We start from the raw sequence: 21,733 nt of genomic DNA on the forward strand, positions 1-21,733 counted from the left end.
GGATTTTGCTCAGCAAACAACATTGGTTATGTTTAAAGTATATAGTTGCAATCTTAAACGCATTTACTGATCATACTGAGTTTCAACATTTCAGTTCCCACGTCTCCTCCATCACATGAAGACAGACATGGAGACCACTGTACATTATTATGCCCCAAACCTGATGATCAATAAGAAGCTGACTAAAAGAAAAAAAGAGAAAGATTGGCATCAGGCCCTTTCCAACCCTCAGCTCTCTACTGAAAGCAAAACAGAGAATGACCACTACTAATGCTCGATGATAGCTTTGGGGGTTATATGTAGTACTCCAACCTTAAACTACTGCTGACTAAGGAAACGGGTTACTTTGGCTGGATCATAGGAGACCAGCTGCAGGCCCTGATATGGTACCTAAGCATGTTTCAAGCTATGTGAGCATTTCCACCACCTCCAAGATGACTGCTCACACGGAAGGACCTTGCAGAGTGACAGTTACCAAACTATGCGCTGTGAGCACACCAAGATGTCACCACAACCTGCAACTCCCCATCATGTCCCAGTGGGCTCATCTCCTACAAGGAAGAAATCTTTGAGAACCATTTCCTGAAACCTGAAAAGACTTATCTGAAAGTAAGAGAGCCAAAAAAGGCAGACTTATCACTCATGTCGTGGCCCGTGACAGAGCTATTCAAGGAAGCAAGAGCAGCCCTCTGTTATTTTTTAGTGGTGATATCTCAAGCTTTTAAAAGCTGTCTGACAAGTTTAGCGTTCTTCTATCTCCTTAGATGTTATCCAATCAATAGAGATGTCAAAACCTGCTATAATTAAGTCATTTGTACAAAGACAGAGTGTATATGTAGAGAAGAACATCTTAAAGCAATTACTGTAAGAAGTTCAGCTACACAGACAATCATCACTGTGTTTGTACATAATGTCAAAAAGAAACAGAAGTCTATGCTTTGAACAGGGCAGCATTTGACTGTACAAAAGCGACCAGGAAGTTACAGTATCAGATATATTTTGCTGAGCTTCTTACGGAATAAAAATCTCCTATTTGCCTTTTGCAAGCTATGCTTGTAACTGGGAGAGAAATGAGGTGGAAATCTGTCTGCGACCTGAGAAATAAATTAAACATGTATAGTCTCATTAGTGTTCTGAAGGGTGGGACAGTTTTACTACGACAGATGTTTTGTTCACCATTTCAGTCCAGATTGTTGATCACCGATGTTTTATGGTTTAAACAGAAAGACTAAACTGAGTCTCAAAGATTCAGATTACAAACAGGTAAATGTGGAATAGCTCTGGAAGGCCAAAGGATGAGAAAACGGATAAGTCTAAACATTTGTCATTCCAGGGGCATGGAACAGAATCGGACAGGTTTTGCTATTTTGGGAACACGTGTTAGGGAGAAGAAACAGAGGACCATAAATGGGGATGTGTGCTGTGCAGTGGTTGCCAATGAATTGTAGTGTTGTATTTTGTGGAAATAAGCCTTTAATCTTGGAATTTCAGTTCAGAGGCAGTATTCTCAAAAGAGACAAATTAAAGTTCTTATACTTAAAATAGTGCTGTGACACTCATCCCCTAACCCTCCTCCCCACACCCTTCTTCCCTACTGCTTCTCATCAAAGCCTTCTTCAGCAGAAGAAAATTTCTGCTTAATCAGTTATCAGGGTTCCTTCAGGACTTTCACAGATCTCCCAAAAGGAGTACAGCTGATAACATTTGGACAGCTGAACCAACAGGCTCTCACAACACAAACCCTACTACTCAATCCATAGACACAGAAAGGAGCAACCTTGCAGCAAAGAAAGGTTCAGCAAGTGTATCCTTGAATACACTTAAAAAATGTAAGAATAAGATCACACTTCCACCTTTTACTTTCTTCTCTATACAAATTAGCATTCTGCAGCTCTGCAAAGTAATGCGGCTAAAAGGATCCCCAAAGGCAGTAAATAAGGGGAGTGGGGAGGGGAGGGAATCAGCTTGCTCTCTAGCCCTGTAACAAGAATGTGATGGAAACAGAATTTGCAGAGCATGTACGGGAGTAAAGCCAGTTCCACAAAATAACTATCAAGCTGAATTCAAAAGAGCACCTTGCACAAAAAGGGGGTTACTTCTGACAATTTGCACCCAGCAAGAAAAGACACCATACCTCTTTTCATATACGGAAATAAGCAACAGTAAACAGGAAGCACATCAACTATGACCATAGGAATGAAGGCAATCAGTCAAGGGTTTAGATCACACCAAAAGTTGCACAATTTTTCTTAACATCTAGCCTAATAGTAAAGCTGTAAAGCACTGCAACAGATTGCCCAGAGGAAAACTAGAACCTCCATCCCCAGAGGTTTTTGAGAATAGGATAGGCAGCCTCTGACACAGATGGATTTGGTCTGCCTAGTCCTGCTGTTGGGCAGGCTGACAGCACAGGTGACCTCTAGAGGTCACTGATCTCTATTCCATGAGTCTAAAAAGCAACAGTTATTGATTTTACTTCTTCCTTACTCAGACACTGAGGAGAAAGGGGAAATTGCATATGAGAGTCTAAATGATTAGAAACACCAAATGCTTCATCTGTTACATTAGCACTAGGATCAGCTTGCTTCTATTTTTATCTGATGTTCTTCATTCAACTTCTACTTTCAAAGCAATCACCACCCTCGCTTTCAGCAAAGGCAGCTCAAGATAAATCAGTCGTCAGTATAGCACTGCTGTATTCAGTTTCTGTTATGAATATTATTAATTGAGAAAATCCTTAATACACTTGAGATACGAAGGTGGGCAAAACAGGAGAGTTTATCTAGAGGATATTTATTATTTCAGATTTTAGCTAGTCTTACTGTGCACACACCATGAAGCCCAAAGACTCACTGAGCAAGCAAAGGAAGTGCCCTGAGTCACCAGATTGCTCTGTGAACCCTCTCTCCTCCAGAGCTCTCTCTTTTAACGTATGCACTTTTATTTTTCTGTTGGCAACCTCTTTCAATAGCAACAATTCACAATTTTAAGGAGAAACTACTGTGGAAGAGAGGCTTCTTTAGGTTTTCCCATCCTCCCTTCCCATTAGGCCCCAAATGTGTTCAGTATGATATTTTGAGATATGCACAAGTTTCAGGACATACACAATTCCCAGGATTTCCCAACTTCTGTTAAGAACAAAGAAATGACAAACAGAAACTTGTGCATGAACACACAACCTCAGCAGGAACAGCTCTGCTGCCACCTGGTGCCCTATGTGCTCTCCAGCAATCTCAAAGAGAAGACTAAAATGCAACTGGACTGCAACAGCGGGCTTCCCATCAAAAACTAAAAAAGCAAAATGCTGGCAAAATTAAAGCCCAGAAGACATAGGAGCCGGGATAAGCTTAGATGCGCTAGATATTTATATTATGTGTCAGTATGATCCTCTTGGTTGTCATGATAAAACAGCACTCCTTTACTGTGTGGACTTTTAGGAAGAACTAGAGAGAAAGAAAAATTGGTGCAAACATACAGCAATCAGATGTCAGCATTACAGCCACCAGCTGCATTTTGGTTATCACAGAATCAATAATCAGGCTTTAAAAAAGCAGGTACAAACTTACATGGCTGGTTGGGAAACCCAAATGTCCGATTTTAAATTCAGAAGAGTTATGGTTAACTAGTCACCTAAGGACAGACTCCCATCAGCAAAGCAATTTCTTCTTGCTGGTCAGCCAGCCAAGTAAGTTAGCAGGATCACCATACATGGCACAAAACGGGGCTGGAAGAACTTACTAGATTAAGCGAACCATTGTACAAATTGGATTGGTCTGGCCCCTCCAAAGCATAGCTGGAAATAAAATAGCCCCCTTCCTCTTCAACATGGAAAAGCTGGCAACCAAAAGATGCCCAGAGGGCTCGAGTGCACTGAAAGGCAAATGGAAGGCCCTGGGGGGGGCAACAAAAAGCACACAAGGCCACTAGGACACCCCAAAAAGGCAAATGGAGGGCCCTCAATAGCACCAAAAGGCACACAGAGATCCCTGAGCAACAAAAAAAGTTACATGGTGGCCCCGTGGAGTGCACCAAAAGGTGCATCGCGAGCCCCCGAAGCCACCAAAAGGCCCGTGGAGAGCCCTGGGGCACACCCAAGGGTATGCAGAGGGCCCAGAGGTCCACAGAGGGTCCTAGGGAGAAATGAAAGGCTTGAGGAGGGCCTTGGGGAGCACTGGAAAGGTACACGGAGACTCCGGGGGTGCTGTGAATGGCACATGGAGGGCTCTGGGGGTGCAGAACAGCAAGCCAAGGGATTTGGGGAACACTGAGAACTATGAAGCAGGCTCCAGGGCTGCTCCATGTCTGGTGTTTCACCCACCTCCTTGCTCCTGCTGTACACATCAGCCAGGCAGGGCTAGGCAAGCTTCTTCCCTGGGCAGAGGCACTGGAGAGGAGGCTGCTCTTCCCCATCCGCTGGGTCTTTGGGGGTGAGGTGGGGCTGCTGCAGGTCCAGGCCATCTCACTGACTATCTGCTCATGACTCTGCAGTGCAGGATGTGCTAGAAAGAAAATAAAACAGAGCTTCATTTCCCCTGTCCTGCAGCCCTTCCTCGGGCACACAGCCCTGCGCCCAGCCCTCGCTCCGGGCTGCTCTCAGGACAGAACAAACCAAACCAAACCAAACCAAACCAAACCAAACCAAACCAAACCACAACAGCAGCATTTTGCTGTGCAAACAGATCTCTCCTCTCAATCACCCTTCCATGAGCACAGACACGATTCCCACCAGTACTGAACATACTCCCCTTTTCCCAACCATCCCAGGGACCCTGGTGACACAGATCTCCCTGTCCCGCCACTAGCTTCTGCAGGACCTAGTCCCAGCTCCCACATGCTCTCGGGGAGGCTCAGAGCAGGGCGACGGGCACAGCAGCGGGCCCACATACCCTGCTCCAGGCCCATCAAGGCTTTTCCTTCCTGCACATGTGGGTCAACTCCTTCCTGGGGCTCTTTCCCAGCTCCCCTTCCTGCAGCACCAGCTATTGCCTCCCTGACCCAGCTGGGTGCCTGGGGAAGGCCCCGGGGCTCCTTGGGCAGTTGCTAGCAGCAAGCTGGGGTGCCCTCGACAGTTCTCCCAATGTCACTAGAGCCCCGAGGTAGGGGCTTTTCTCTTGGATACAAAACAGAAATATTTCTCATTCCCTTTCTGCAAGCTGCAGGTGAATTGCGATATCAGTTAGTTATGTAGCCACACATTGTCCCCTCCATGTGGGGTCTTAGATGTCTGCATGCTCCTGACTTCCCAGTGTATTCCCAGCCAAAGCTTCGCTGTCAAGCTGTCAGATATGCCGTAGCCCTCTCACACAAGGTACAAATGTTGGTAGCAATGAATAAAGCCGGGCTTTTGACTAGAGGGAAAGATGTCATGGAAGTGTTTCGAAATACCAGCCTGACTGTAAGGGGAAATGCAATGTCCATGGGAGGCACTGCATTCTTCCAAGAGCTTTTTAACTCTTCACGACACCCCACTCTTCAACAGCTTCATATTATTTCAGCTCATTAGTGTTAGCAAACTTTTCCAGATGCATCAGCTTGCATAACATAAATTTCAAACATAACGGGCACAGCTCTTTGGTGCGCACAGACTGATATTTTTACCATTGTAACTGTTGTCTAAGCGGGCATCTATAGATGTCTTTGCCACGGACACAGAAGTAGTGAAGAGCATCAGTCCAACAGCTTTATAGATGAACAGCAGAGGACCCACTGGGTCAAACCTGTTGTTTCAGCCCATTACTCTCTCAGACAGCAGTTAACAGCAGATACTTGGGAAGGAGGTGAGAACAGGGCTGTATACAATGATTTTTCCCCCAGAGTATTCTTCCAGCAACCGGTGGCCTGGGAAGTTCCTCAGCCAGAGGCGCTAGCCCAATAGCCTTTGATGTATTTGCTTTCCAGAAGTGCACCTAGTATGTGGGCTGAAGGCACACCATGATTTTATGGAAGAGCATAATGAGGCTGCTTGCTTGCTTTTTCTGTTCCTTCTCTAATAACATTTGCTTTGCTTGTTTTCACCTCTGCTGAGGAAGCAGCTTAAGCTTTCATGGACATCTCTGTTGGAATTGTTGGGTCTCCTTACTGACCAACAGCCATTAGCTCAGAGCCTATCACTGTGTATGTGAAGTCAATACTTGGGTTTTTACCCCCCAAATGCCTTACTTCACTTGTAGTGAATATCCCATAGCATCCTGCTGTCTGCAGCGAGCTTTTCTTAAAGGGCTTGTAAGCTGTTGGTAAATGAAGTAAGCGTGGTTTTGTTGGGTTGTCATCTCTTGCACTCTTCTAGGAGAGGCGAGGATAAACCCATGCAGCATCCAAAGGCGTTGGCTGTTCTTAAAGTGAACTTTGTCACATGAAGGAATTAGCAATGGGAAGTTTAAGCATATTTCTGCCTCTCTACTATGACTTCAAATTTAATGGCATCTTTTTCCTTTTAGAATCACATGCTTTACTTCTGTAGGAAGATGATGTGGGAAATGATGCATCAGCAACTGCTGTGAGAGTAATGCTGTGATCACCTTGTGGTGACAAACTTTCATTTTCAACGTTTTTCTAATGTTTTATTTCAAAAGGCAGCACGCATATAAATTTTCACCTTTAGGCTACAAAGTACCGGTTAAGGGTCACCTCTTGCCCCCTCCCCCCAATTTTGGAGACAGTAACACTCCTTGAAACTAATACATCTTAAGCGCAAGTCAAAAAGATCGTTGTGACTTTGCCTAGGGAACGATTAAGAACAGATGCTACCCAAACCTCTGCCATCGGACTGGAAGCCTCGCACATCGCAGCACCCATGGGCCAGATTATGGACAAACAGTACTCTTATCTGTGGTGCTAATTATCATGTTACTCAAACGAATGTCCCCAGGAATGCTGTACTTGCCTCAAGGAGAGTTTTCTTCTGTTTCCGGAATATCCACAGTCTACTTGATTCCTAAAACTGGATGTGCGATGACCATAGGAAGAAAGCATTTATGATCTTTGATTTGTAACAAATTCATATTGAAGCCGCTGTAACTGGAGTTTATTTTTGTTTGTGTCTCCATGGAATTATCAAATGTGAAAACAGAACCATTTATTTATTTTCTGTATGAAAACAAATATGTAACTTCTATAAAGAGCCTAACTGGAATAAATCTCTTCCTGGCAAAGAAATGGAGTGAATTTTGTTGATGAAGAAAACAGTTTGCCATAGCAAAGTGGTTTCTAGCTCATTTATAATGCCCAAGGAAGAAGACCAGTAAGCATATTAGAGCACAGAAGTCTCTAAGCGGCTGTCAAAAAATCCCAAAGGGGCTTACGAGGACGTCATTAAACAATGAGATGAGCAAGTGCAATTGAGATAATATGGAAACAGAAGCAGTCTCTGTTCAGCACAGGTTTCTCTTTGAGGTAACTCACTGGGCTTCTCAGTAGGTCCAGTTAGCCTGTGCACGGCCTGGTGAGCATGGGCTGCCCAGGACCGGACTGTGTTTAATGCTAGTAGGGGTGCCTCCACGCAGCATTGCAGAGGGCAGCGTACTGCTATGGCAGTGGATTAAAATGTACTATCAGGTGCCGGTATGGCTGTGCAGGGTGATGGACATCTGTCCTGCCAGATGCAGTGGTGTTGCTGCAACACGTTACTATGTTCAGCTGCTTATTGCCCCTTTGCCACAGGTGCTGTGTCCTTACGTGCACCAAATGAAGTGCTTGCGGGAATTCTCCTTACTCTGTTCCAGTCAGATTGAACAACAGAAGCTAAACACAGCAGTTTCCTTTTTTTTTTTTTTTTTTTTTAATATTATTACCTTTCAGTTAGACTCCAGAATTGGAGTACAACGTCAGGTCTTCTAGTCCCCCATTTTTCTCTATCACCTATTTAACCCACTGGAGAAATACCACCATTAGTATAAAGTTTGCATGCTCTTCCTGCAGTTGGGTTAATCATCAAAATTGAAAGAAGGAAGATGGAAACTTTCTGGACCTGGCTTGTAAGAACCATTAATCTTGAAGACTACACCTAATTACTAATTGCATACTTGGTGTCTCAGCACTTCCAAAGAATATGTCTATGGAAATAGAGATTAAAAACTGAGAAATATAAGAATGTGGAAACTTTCCAGGGTTATTCAGAGACTATTACAAAAAGCTGAAGCAAAACCCACATGTGTCAGTGGAATTATTGAGTAATATTTTGCCTATGTCAGTGTTAAACGACTCAGATTTGTTACTATAATAGTGATAAACTTAGCTTTTGTATTGCATTTGTGATCAGCAAATCTAAAAGCACTTGAGATTTTTCTGCATGTATTTTCTGCCCGTGCTAAACCAAAGTGGTGTCTAGACAACAAGGGAATAATAGATTTCAGTTCTCTTCTCGATTGTATCACTTTTATGAATTTATTCCTCCAGGCTATGTTTTTGCTGAAGTCAGTTAACATGATCCCTGGGCTTTGCTGATAGTCACACAGAGGATCATTACAGGGCTTCACTGAATTTCACACTTCTTTGCAGTGCTGTGAAGATGATGATGTCCTCTTTGTCAATGTGGGTCAATGGAGAGTAGGAATTTATTGACATGGGGCCTCCTACAAGCTCTTTTTCTTTCCAGTGCTGTTTCTTCCAGTTTGCATGTCCTTTACCTTCCTTTCCTTCCCCCCCAACATTTTCAGCAGGCACTTGTGTCATCTGTGAAACAGATGTCCTGCAGTGCCCACAAGGCATGCTGCTGGGTGTGGAGAGCAGGTTTTTTTTCACTTGACTGCACTGATATTGTAGAACAGTAAACTTCAGAAAGTTAGCTCAAGAAAGGAAGATCTTCCAAGAAAAGCCTTGAGAATGAATTCCAGCAACGTAGAGACTTGCAGTACCAGAGATCTCTCGAAAATTCAGCAAATAAGTCCCATCTCCAACAGCGGAGATGGTGATGAAAGGATACAATTGAAAGCCTTAAAAATCAACGTGTAGTCTTTGCCTACTGCAGATCTTGAGTTCCAAAAGCCTTCAAGTATGTGAGCTCTAGAGATGAAATTGGAAGATAATTTCTCTGCCAAACTTTGAAAAATGAACTCTGATCACCTCTCTTAACAGCAGAAGCAACAGGAAGTGGTGGTGATGATAAACCACATTTAAGACTGCTGACCTAAAGAGTTGTCTTACATTAATGTGATAATCTGGTTTTGCTACTTTTCAAGAAGAATTAATTTTTGGATAATTGCTCTGTACAGATGCAATGTAGGTAGTGGTTTGGGGGACAGTAAGTTTAGCCTGTTGTGCCAAAGAGGTTGCTAGCCTAATGATATTTACTGGCAGGCTTATTACAAATCAACGTTGTCTTCCATATATGTAGATGCTTTTTAATGAAGCAAGGACCAGATCCTTGGTTCCAGAGTGAAATGCTCAGAGATCAGGCAAAAAGGTGTAAAACCAGATAAAACACAATTTTGTGCTGCTCAGATCTTGGCCTAGGCCTGATGCACAGCACACAAGAATACAGAAAGATTCTGCAACGATGCACTGTCGTGGTCCAGGTCCCTCTCCGTGAGCCTGCTGGAAGGCAGCCCTCCTAAGCAGCCTAATGGCATGCATCCTCCTTTCTCAAGGATCATGGCCTGCCAACTCCACCCTCCCAGAGTCTCCTTCATTGTCATTCAGGTTAAGGGAGCAGCTTGCAACAGCCATTCGTGTGGTTTGACTCTTACAAGCTCTCATAAACATGAGGAGCATTCATCCTAGCCAAAGTTAGACCCCAGCATTTGATCAGATGGAACATGCTCTAAAAGCAGTTGAATTTTAACCGTACCACCATTCACTGTGAAGGGAATAGGAGCTGAGTAGCTGAGATGTAGACATCTCAAATTAATGGTATGTCTCCTACCTCAACTTCATAAAATACTAGTTTGAAGACTCCTGGTAAATGGAGCAAAGCACTAGGTAATTTTCAGTCATTATGTGAACGAGCAATCACATATATACACATCTCAAGAGTTTTACTAATGAATGGCAAGGGTCTTTGATGTTTCTCCTTTGCTTTTGTTACATTTGTCTTCCCTGCTTACATATGATTCTCAATCAATTTTTAGATTTGAAATTTGTAAATATTATGCAATTCATTTCAGGCTAGAACTCTGTATAAACATCAGTATTTTCAGATACCAAAAGAAAAAAAACAGCATACTATTTTAGAAGTCTGATACAGATTTTTCTAAGGGACTGGCTTGAACCAGAGGGCAAAATGAAATGCTTTTTTTTTTTTTTTTTTTTTTTTTTTTTTTTTAAGTCTTGCATAACTGAAACTATTTTTTGCCATAGACTTTGGCTTCCTTAGATTGCCTGTGGTGCTGTACTTCATAATAATCACATTTCTATTTTAGTATTTTGCTGTCAATCTGTGCAAGCAGTCTCTTTTGGGGTCAGTAGCGAACAAGCATAGTCAGAACTCGCTATTTTGTAAAATATGATGTTCAGTAGCTCAGACTATAGCTCATCATTAGCAAAGCATTCCACAAGAACCAAATTCTGCTTGTTACACGACAGAATTTAGTCAAATTAAAAGGGGTTGCTGTGAGCGTATCAGCAATGCATGCCTTCATAACTAAAACCGAAATGTAAGGTGACTTATCCAAGCCAGGCACAGAACATGCATTCTTGCTTCTGATCTCTTGCCCAGAGAGTGAAACTGGTATTTTGCACAGGTTAGGTGTTTTGTTTTGTTTTTTTTTAATATGAACTTCAACATTATATACATGCTGAAGCCTGTATTTTCATACAAAATGAAACAGTAAGGGAGATTTAGATGACTGTGAAGTCTTGATGAATGATGACTCTCTCAACTCTTCAGAACAGTCAGAATTAACATAAAATAAAATGACATCCACCTTGGGTTTCAAGCATTCCTGTGAGTCAGCCAGCTGAAAGCACATTTCAAACAGACACAAAAACGATGAGCAAAAGCACTGTCTCTGCTTTTTGAAACAGCTAGTGAAAGGTTGTTCTGTAAATTGTATACAGCTGTCAGGCATGCAGGGCAGTATTCAGTCCTGGGTCTCCTGGAGGGTGCTCCTAGCAGATTTTCATTTTTCCCACTTCTGCGCTGCCCCTACAGCTGCAGAGCAGATTTCAGAGTCCACCGAGACTTTCCTGTAGACCAGCCTCAGCGCTACGCAGAACCCACACTCCCCAACTGCAATACAGGAGAGCTGCAAGCTGTATTGTAGCTTCCTGCGGTCCCTTTGGGGAGAAAAAAATAACTGGAGCACCGCGGAGCAGCCTTGAGGGAACCGGGACGGCACTACGCGGTCCCACCACAGCAGGGAGCAACGACACACGGCGGCTGCGGCAGCCGGGCAGCTGTACTGCGCATGCGCGACGCAACGTTCGCCGCGGAATCCCGCGGATCAGACACCGGGACGACGACGGGCGACCGAGCGCATGCGCAGTGCAACCGACTGTGCTCGCCGCTGCCCTCTCCTGCTCACGCGCCAGCACTGCAGCCGGCGGGCTCGCGCATGCGCGCTGCTGCCCGCCCCCCCCCCCTCCGCCGCTCACAGGGCAGCCCTGAAGCCCGTGCAGAGGGAGTAGAGAGACCAGCAGCCTGGCCAGCGTGGCACTGCCATTGCTAGCCAGGCCCCAAGCTCTGCAGGAAGCCTCGCTTGCCTGGCTGCATCCGGCCACCTTGCTGACCGGCGCCATCGTTTCGTCACGGCGCAGTAGCGCCGCCTGCAGGCCAACGCATGCGCAGCGGCGCCGCCACGCTCTCTGCTGCCCTCTCTCGCTCACAACGCAGTACTGCACGCAGGCACTGCACGCATGCGCAAGGGCAGGGGCGAGCCCGCCGGCGGGGGCCTCCCGCCCCTCCCGTGCCTGCGCATGCGCGGTTCTTGTGCGCGCCGCGGAGCTCCACAGCCGCTCTCTCACGTGGAGGGCTGGTCACTCACCTCACCTTCCTGGACTGTCCTTCCTAAAGGGCGTGTAGCCATCCCTGGCAGCATTCCAGTCATGCAAGCTATCCCACCCTGCCTCTGTAACTGCAATGAGATCGTAGCCCTGCAACCACACACACACAGATCTCCCATTCTCCTTGTTTATTGCCCACGCTGCATGCATTTGGGTACAGGCACTTCAGAGAGGTGTTTGAGCATGCTGATTTCCCAGGAGGGGTGCAAGAGGATTCCCCCTAGTCTTGTCTTGGAGGTCCTGCCTTAGCTGCCTGCAATTGCTGGCAGTATCCCTGCTTGAGCCCTGTTTTGCTGACTGCACGGTCTCTACAATTCTCCCCTTCCCCATCTTTCCCAGTTAAAAGCCCTGCGTACCAGGTTGGCCAGCCTGCTGGCAAAGAAGCGTGTGCCCCATTAGGTGAGGTGGATCCCACCTCTCCCAATCCATAGTCGATCTTCAAACAGAGGCCTAGGGGCATAGGAACCAAAACCCTGTTGCCAACACCAGCAGCGCAGCCGGCTGTTTACTTGCAGCATCACTCTTTCCTAGTTGCCCTTGGCAGTATTGTTGGTGCCCACATGGAAGAGCAGCAGGGGGCAATAGTCGGAGGGGTGGGGGACAAGCCCCAGCAGTCTTTGCTTGGCATCTCAGATTCGAGTGCCCAGCAGGCAGCAAACCTCTGCTGACAAGAGGTCAGGTCAGCAGATGGGTGCTTCTGTGCCCTGCAGCAGGGAGTCACCCACAACAATCACGCACCACTTCTTCCAGGGGTTCCTGCATGGCACAGGGTCCATGGGCTCAGTTGCTTCACTTGAAGCCATGCCCAGCCCCTCCTCAGCTTGGAGGGCACTGAACCTGTTCATCAGCTGCAAGTCTTCAGGAGGAGCAAGAGCCTTTCTCCTCACTTGAGGAGTGACCAGCTCCCAGCCTTCATCTTCTATGGAGTTATGACTTAGCGTTGCCACGGCTCAGAGCCCACATGCACCTCCACTGCTGTGGCGGGGGGAAGAGACTCTTGAAGCTGTAGGGTCTCTGAGAAGATCCTATCCATCCCTTGCTCACCTTCTCAGATGCTACACAGCCTACTTACTTCCTCCCATAGCTCCTTGACCTGGCAACAGCACTCGTCAACAGCAGCACACCTTCTGCAGAAAAGATGACTGCCAGCCCCAGGCTCACAGAGAGGCCCCAGGCACTCCCTGCAGCCCAAGACCTGCAGGGCTGCATCCACTGTCAGCAGGTCTGTCTGGGTGGGTGGAAGCCTCCCCCATGGCAGAGGCAGCAACTCCAACAGCTCCTGGCGAACGCACGCTGCAGTGTGTCATAACCATAGCTGAGAAAGTGTATGCTACTGTGGTCAGAGACAAGGGCCCCTTCTTTGCACCCAGCTGCCACACAAACTGCTGCCTCAGCCCCACTGCCCCAGGGAGCTGGGGCTCTGGGCCTGGCACTTCTCTAGGCCTCTCCCTAGCCCTGACTAACAGGGTGCTTGACCCACCCAAATCAAGGGGCAGCTGGAACAAAGGCCCCACCTCCCTCTCTTGCCCTCAGCAAGGGCAACCAACAGAGCTCCTTAGCAGCAGCAGCAGCTACAGCTGCCTAGAGCTTCCCAGGAGAAGTTCAGGCCTGCTGTAGCTGTCCTTGCCTAGCTCTTCTTACCTGTCAGCAGCAAGCACCTTCTAGTTGCTCTGAGGGTCCCCACAACGCCCCCACAACTTCCAGCAAGGTTCGCAGAGGTTCTAAGCAGAGCCCAGACACTGCTGCATGAACTGCTGCATCTGTTCCCTGCCTCTGGGAGCGACGCAACCATTCTCAAGAGGCAGCATTGATAGAGTGACTGAACGGGCTGCTGAAAGAGGTAAAAACTTGGCAGTGGCCAAGAGCAGAGGGCTAGTGCCGAGGAGAAGAGCAAGACATACCTGGAGAATGGTCTGTGCCAACACAGCCCTTGCCATCAGCAAATGCTCTGTGATTTCCTGAGTAGGGAAAAGAGCAGCTGTGGCTGTTTTCTGTGGGCAAAGCAGCCAGCAGTTGTCTCAGGTGAAACATGGGTGGAATGATTTCAGAAGAGCCATGGCTGTTTTTGGCTTTGCCAGCATGCTGCCAAAGGGAATGCAGAATGCACCTGTGTGGGGGCTAGCCCACCTTTGGCAGAGCATCAAGGGAAAGGTGCGAGCAAGTGCCTGACTTGGGAAAGGAACTGGTGCAGGCAGAAGCCGCTGCATGCACCAAGTCCCAAAGGAGAGGTGGAGGAGTTGCCTGAGGAGGTGTTTCTTGGCTTGTTCTTTTTGCTCTGGATGAGTTGCCTTGTTAGGCACACTGCTGCCTCTTCCCCAGTGCAATAGGCAAACACAAAGAGGCACTCAGCTAGCATCATTTCTTTAATACAGTGTGTCCTGCTTTGAAACAAGGTGACAAGACGCCTGTTCCTCCTGAGCAGTGGGAATGCCCGCAGCTGATGCCGGCGCCCTCACCTCCACCGCCAAGACGCACGGCCCGGGGACACTGTTGGGAGCTCCTCGACGCCATCGGGAGCTGCTCAGCACCATGCTCGGCCACCGGACAAAGGAGAAGGAGGAGCGAGGCCATCAGTGGATGATGCCAGTGCCAGCCCACCAAGAAACAAGCCCCCGTCACCCAAAGTGCCCGGCCCCAGGGGATGCCCTTTTTGCTGCCCTGGGGGACTCCATGGAGATGCCCAAGGCACCAGGCGGGAGCACCCAGAAGGGCCCTGGCGACTCTCCTGGCCCTCCCGCACACCTACGCCTCCCCCAACTGGCCTGGCACGCAGCCGCTGACCTCACATGCCGCACAGGCCCCCTTCGCACGCCAAGGCTGCTGTCATCGCCTGTGCACCACCAAGCTGCACGGCCCCGGCATGCCCTCGGGAGCTGAGCGCCACTGCCATGCTCGTGCGGCATGCAAAGCAAAGCAGGAAGGAGACCATCAGTGACTGCTGATGGGCTCCAGCCCCCGAGAAACAAGACCCCCGTCACCCAAGGTGCCCGGCCCCAGGGGATGCCCTCTTTGCTGCCCTGGGGCTCTCCATGGAGATGCCCAAGGCACCAGGCGGGACCAGCCAGAAGGGCCCTGCCACCTCTCCCCAAACTCCCCAGCACCCCCTGCCCCCTGTGTCCAGGAACGGGGCCACGTACCCGTGCTGCGGCGAAGGCCCCCCTCCGCACACCAACGCTGCCGTTCTCGCCTCTGCGCTGCACGGCACCACACGTGCCCGGGACGTTCTCGGGAGCTGCTTGCAGCCACACTCGGCCAGCGGGCAAAGGAAAAGGAGGAGCGAGGCCATCAGCGGCTGCCACCGGGCCACAGATCCCCCAGAAACAAGCCCCCCGCACCCCGACCGCCCCGCAGGACCCTCCTGGCACCAATGTGCAGGACTCCTTTGAGAGCCCCGAGGCACCAGGCAGGACCACCCAAAAGGGTCCTCGGGTCTCTCCCACCCCCCCCATCACCCCCAACCCTCCGGGGCCCACCACGCGGCTGCTTACGTGTGCCACAGCACAGGCCCCCTCCACATGCCAACGCCGGCACGCTCGCCTGCGCCGCGTGGGCCCGGCCTGTCCTCGGGAGGTGCTCAGCGCCGCGCTCGGCCGCTGCACAAAGCAAAGCAAAGCAAAGCAAAGGAGGAGAGAAGTTGCCGTGAGGAAATGCCCACAGCTCCCTCTGCCCCAATGCCCAGAGACAGCTCAGCGCCCCCCGCACTACCGCAGGCCGGTGACGGTGCTGGGCCCCCCGCCAGCACGCCGGCTGCCCAGCAGGACACCAAGCCTGCAGCCAGGGCAGCCTCCCTCCACGCCGACCGGAACACGGAACACGGAACTCGCTGCCACCCTGCGCAACGCTGACAGTGGCCTCGGCAACAGGCACCATCTCCCCGGCAAGAGGGACAAGCGCCCCGGCCCCAGACGCACCCACCCCGCCACTGGCACGCCAACAAGCATGGCACAAGGGCCGCGCGCAGGCACAAGGCCCCGCTCACAAACCCAGACACTGCTCCTGCCTCAGCCCCACCTCTCCAGTCCTCTCCAGCACTCGAGAGTTGCTCTCCCAAAGGCTTTGTAATGCAAGGACACCCCACAAGGAAGAAGGCAGGCACTCAGCTGCCATGCAAAGCAAAGAGGGAAGAAGCTGCTGCCTTGCCAAAGTGCCAAAAAACCTCAAAGTGCCCCAAAACACCACCACACCCAATGCTAGTGCTCTGGCCCCACGTTGCCCTGTTGCCACCCTCCTTTTTCTGTCTCTTTGCCCAAAGGCAGTGGCAAGGGGCAGGCTCAGCTTGGCCAGAAGAAAAAGGGCTCCGTGGGGACTCTGCGCCAGGACACTTCTGCCCAAGGGCAGCAGCTCCCCCATCCATCCGCCCCCATGCTGCAGGGACAAAGCCCACGCTCGCTCTGCCCACCGCACAAAGGGGCATGAGGCGCTAATGAGAACACAACTCTCAACTCTGCAGCACGCAGAGATGGGCACAGCGTGCAAGAGCTTCTGAAACGGCTCCCCCACCAACAAGGCCTTGCCAAGAAGCCCTCTTCAGCCCTCGCTGTAGCAGCGGCATGCCAAGTGCAGCCTCAAGAGAACTGCCCCTCTCTGCTTCCACTCGCTCCTCCCAAACACACACCATGCCCATGCAGACATTGGCACAAAATCGCCATGCCCCTCACAACATTCACGCACCATCACGTAGTCACATTAGAGAGGTGGAGGAGTTGCCTGAGGACGTGTTTCTTGGCTTGTTCTTTTTGCTCTGGATGAGTTGCCTTGTTAGGCACACTGCTGCCTCTTCCCCAGTGCAACAGGCAAACACATAGAAGCACTCAGCTAGCATCATTTCTTTAATAAAGTCTTTCCTGGTTTTAAAAAAGTTTACAAGACACGTGGTTCACATGATAAATGACTGGCGGCCATTTTTTTTTTAAATATCTTAATCCATGCAGAAAGACTGGACTGCCTAACTTGGTGTTACATAGCAGCTGAACAGTATACCAAAATATACATAGACATACACACTGCCATGGAAACGGGCAGCACAGGACACTGTAAGAATCCAAATACAAGCTTGCTCAATAATTTTCAGAATTCAAGTTTAACTTTAAGGAAAAACCCTGATTTCTTTCTGAAATGGAGCATATGTACTGAGAGAGACTGTTCTGCTACAATCTGTCTACAGTCATCCTTCATTCAGCAGTCATGTGAAAATACACACACACAAATGTTACAAGTCCTTTTTTACTACTGAAGCTACACATTAACAACTGAATCTGATAACATTGCTTTGGTTGTTTCAATACAGAATGATACCGGTTTCTATGGATCGTCTTCATTCCACTTCCCCATTTTTCATTCTTTTCCAAAGTCCTAGAAGAGTGGTGCTGAGCTGAATGTCTTTTAGGTCTCTCTTCAAGAATCCAGTGTAGCTTTTGTACAAGAAACTGTTGAGGGCAAACAAACAGGAACATGACTACAAACAGAACAGAAAGTACAGGATTCCTTCAACTTACATAAAGAAAAGTATCTTCACTTATTGTCACAGCATGAAAATTAATGCTGAATTATCAGTATATAACATTCCTCAGGTCACCAGATTTTCAAACACTATTGAAAAGATGAGACTCATCAAAGTATTCCAGAAGGCATATGAACGCCTGTCTGCTAAAGTGTTCTTATCTCAACACACAACCGATAAACAGCAGCTGGGGAGGGGACGGGACAAATGACACCTTGCATTCCTGCAGCACAGCAGCAAGGCTGACAGTTGCTGAGAAGTAGTACTTTTCTGCTTTACTTTCTAACAACATCTCCTTCCCTGTGTGGCTACTCTTCTCCAAGATTAAAACAGGAAGGGCTTACTTGCTCTGAAGCACAAAGCATAAGAGAGCAGGAGCGCACGTGATTCCAGCTGTTGCATTACATGACAATCCAATTTTGACTGCAATCCAGTTATGAATAGAAATACATGACCATCCTTTTCTGCCCAGATTCATGCGTCTTGCATTCATGCGCTATGCTAGGAGCACAGTAACCTGCAGTTCACTCTCTAGTCAGTAGAGAGATGAATACATCCAGAGGGAATTTCTTCTCCACTGATTATTAAAAGCAAGAAGGGGAAAGTTTAATACCTAAAACTAGGTAGAATGATGTCTGCTTTTCATATTTTGAGTTTAAATCACATTTTGAGTGCCTGGATTTGGGTGTTCTGTTTTGAGAGAAATGCTCAGGGCTGTATGGCTCATTATTCATAAATCTGAAAAAATGCCTTGCAATATTACATACATGCATATGCACTTCTAAGGATACCACAGACTGTAACATTTCTACTAAGTCCCACTTTTCAGGGATGTTCTCAGTTGTCCAGCCAGCTACCTTGGTAGAACTTTTCCATTCCTGATGGAACAGAACGTTGCATTACGCTCAATTTCATTTTTAAGGGAGGATGGGTGATACTCATGGTGCCCAGCTAGAAAAGTGCTGCCATTTTGGACATACTGGAAGAAGGGACAACATGCCCCATCTTTTGAGGGAGGCAAAACCCTACGTTTTTATTACAGGAGAACTTCTAGTGCATCCATGCTATGAAGCAGCCACCCGAAGTGTGGCAGAAGGCCTCCCTTACAATCAGCTGATGTATCTTCAGGTGTCTCCATGAAAATTGACCAAAATATGCACAAGTTATGACTTTTCAAGAAAGCCCCCAAAACATCTGCTGCTGTGTGTTCTTTAAGACACATGTTACAGACAGACAGCAAGTTGCTTTGCAGCTGCAACGTGCAGTAAGAACAAATCATCACAATGCTACTGAGACTGTCACAGGATTTTGCAGGGCCATTTCTCCTTCCAGCAGTCCAAAATCACTGCAGAGTCAGGCACCAGAAGGTAAGACAAGGGGAAAGTCTCCCCAGCATTCTCCAGGCCTCCTGTGCTGTTAGACAAGCAAGGAGCAGGAAAGGCAAAACTCAGACCAGAACACACAGGGTTAAGATATAACCTGTATTCTTCAGCTGTGTCTCCCTCCACCTAAAAATCTCATCTTGGGGAAGCCCAGAACGCTGAACATGCAATCAGGATTTTGAGATATCCAGTCATCTAGACGGGGCAGCCAGGACCCAGACTCTATGCACACATGGAGACCAAAAATACAGAGCATCTAAAGGAGGCTCAATGCACCTGAAATACATCCATTCTGTCCTGCTGTCCCTGCAGCAATGACTTCTGCAGACCTTTGCCAGAAGTCACACCTGTGTTTGTTTAAAATTCAAACATGGACTTTGTCTAGTGAATTTGGCTGTGTGGCTGACTGGGGTTTCTACTGGTACCACTGGCAGCAGCCACTGCTCTAAGGCCAGGGTTCATGCAGCTTCCTCGACTTTAGCTCCTATGGGTAAAAGCTCACATTACACCAGAAGGAGGTACAGAACAGTACTTGCAGCCAAGGATGGCTTGAACCCAAATTCGGACTCTTCCAGTCCTGGGATGTTTTGAGGGCTAGTGGAATTACGTTAGAGACACTTATCTAAGTTACTGCAGCCTCCTCCAAAATTTGTGTAACAGCAGCCCTTAGTCAGCACACCTTCTCGCCCACTTTCCCCTTGGACTGGGCACTACTGGAGCTCTCCCCCCGGATCCCCGAAAGCAAATTTTTGAGTCAGTGTCAGCAAAGGCCTTCCCATCCCCACTGTAGCATGTGCTTCAAAACTTACTAATGGTTGTAAATGCAAAAAGGAGAAAAAGCCCTGCTAAGAAGCTTAAAGAAACCCTAGATACTGCTTTAAATACTCTAAAATCAAAAGCAGTAATCTTCTGGAGCTGGCTACTTCAGAGCAAACTCCAGGTATCCACTGCACACAGAAGAGGAGGTTTCCCGCCAGCAGCCCTGCAGGTTTCACAGAGCTAACAGGATTATGAGAATTTCACCTTGTAGTACTTTCAAGGTAACTCTCTGCAGTCTCCAGGTGCTGTTAGAGACTGCCAAGCAGTAGGACCCAGCTTTACAGAGGGCTGGAAGAGCCATACCTGAGGCCTGCTTTGGATTAGCTAAGGCTCTCTCTCTGAAGACACATCTCCTTCTGCTCCGCTGCTTGCGCTGGGGTCATCCTTGTTACGGGGGGCATTTCTTTCTCTACTTGATTCAGAGGGTACCTTGGTTCTGGTCTTCTCTTTTCTTTGTTGTTGTTTTTCAAGTTTTGTCAGCTATTCACAAAGCAAGGAGAAGGACAAAACACTTCATGGAACAGAACTATCATTTCACAATACAGTACTTCTAAAGACCATAAATTTGAGCATTTGTAGAAAACTGGCAACTCAGACTTATGATACCAATACATATCTCAGTAAATAGATGAAAAAAGCCCAAGGCTTCAGTTTTCAGATATCTGGTAAGACAGTGAACTGTTATAAACTAACATGATCATCCCCTGAGCATGAAAGCGATGTGCACGTATTCAGAGGACTACTCTCCACATTTCAGAGTTCCTTTTCCACCCAACACAATCTGCCAAGATGGGAAAGGAAAAATTACAACAACCAAGCAAGGGAGCTGAATTCCACCAAACTGTGGTTCATTTTTGCGTTTCAAGATGCAGCTTTGTAATTTCAAAGTTTCTGACAACAGGCATATTCCAAGGTCAGCAAACTAGCACACGAGACCTCCAACAAGAATAGATTTATTTCTACAGAGAAAGAGGCATATGATCCATGGCACCACACAGAATACCCATTTCAAATCAGGCTGGACAAAACCCTCTGCTAACACAAACTGGCCAGCTTTCAGTAGAGCTGCTTTCAATGTTAGTGAAAGAAGGAAACTAAGTTGCACATAGCTGTCACTTTTGCGTCTCTTTCCCATTTTTCAGAGAAGCAGGCTGCAGTAAGCTTTGGAGACACTACAACCAACAGCTACTTAAGTGACTACGGACACTTCCCTGTGCAGTTTAGCGGTTTGGTTAGTTTCCATAATCTACGGATTTTCTCAACTGCTTCCACCACAGTCCCCCCCAAGACAAAGCATACTCATCATAAATCACAATTCCATGGCCAGCAGATCTCTTCTGAGGTGACATCTCCATAAAATCAAGCAAGCCAGATTACGTGTGAAAATTATGAATTAGCCAAGCTTGTGGAAGATGTGTAAAAGATGCTCTGCGTCAGTAAGAGCCTGGAGTGCAGACTGCAGAGCTTTTGGAGGATGCCCAGCATCCCCCTGCTCCTTATGCCACTCTTGCACTCCCTCCTCAAACACCTGCTACTGGCCGCTGTTGGAGACAAGATCCTGCACAGGCAGACATCTACTCAGACACTGCATATTCTTATCTATTTCATGAGCTCAAATAGTTTACTTTTACTATATGGAATGAGAAGTAAAAATGAGGTCAGTAGGCTGCACAGCATCCGAGAAGATGAGCAAGAGATAGACAGGGTATTCTCGGAGACTGTGCAGCTTCGGGAGTCCCAACCCCCCACTGCAGTGGAGTTGCTGGAGGGCTCTGTGCCGTGTGAAATGGTACATCATAACACTGTAGAAGGTGGCTGGAAGCTGGTCACTGCTCATGGGAGGAGAAAGGCTCCTACTCCTCCTGAAGACTTGCATTTGAAGAACAGGTTTGGTGCCCTCCAGGATGAGGAGATGGGCATGGCTGCAAGGGAAGTACCTGGAACAACAGACCCTGTGCCTTGCAGGAACGCCTGGAAGAAGCAGCGGGTGGTTGTTGTGGGGGACTCCCTGCTGCAGGGGACGGAGGCACCTATCTGCCGACCTGAGCTCATGTCTAGAGAGGTTTGTGGCCTGCCAGGGGCTTGTGTGAGAGAT

The 21,733-nt window shown here is 48.0% G+C and overlaps 1 protein-coding gene across 2 annotated transcripts in view; it reads right to left on the minus strand.

The window, feature by feature from the left end:
* Positions 1-16,757: 16,757 nt before the first annotated feature.
* The window catches only part of DTD1 (D-aminoacyl-tRNA deacylase 1), a 34,754-nt gene continuing 29,778 nt past the window's right edge, over positions 16,758-21,733 (minus strand). Inside the window, exons 5-6 of one of the 2 annotated variants that reach the window (XM_067292624.1) lie at positions 19,942-20,118; positions 16,758-17,363 (exon numbers count right to left, since the gene is read on the minus strand). In XM_067292624.1, coding sequence (XP_067148725.1) covers positions 19,963-20,118 — 156 coding nt within the window. In that variant the 3' untranslated portion in view covers positions 16,758-17,363; positions 19,942-19,962. Of the gene's footprint in view, positions 17,393-19,941; positions 20,119-21,733 lie in introns of both variants that reach the window. The other variant, XM_067292625.1, reaches the window with a different exon arrangement.

The sequence above is a fragment of the Apteryx mantelli genome, chromosome 3 (genome assembly GCF_036417845.1).
Source record: "Apteryx mantelli isolate bAptMan1 chromosome 3, bAptMan1.hap1, whole genome shotgun sequence".
NCBI classification, from domain to species: domain Eukaryota; kingdom Metazoa; phylum Chordata; class Aves; order Apterygiformes; family Apterygidae; genus Apteryx; species Apteryx mantelli.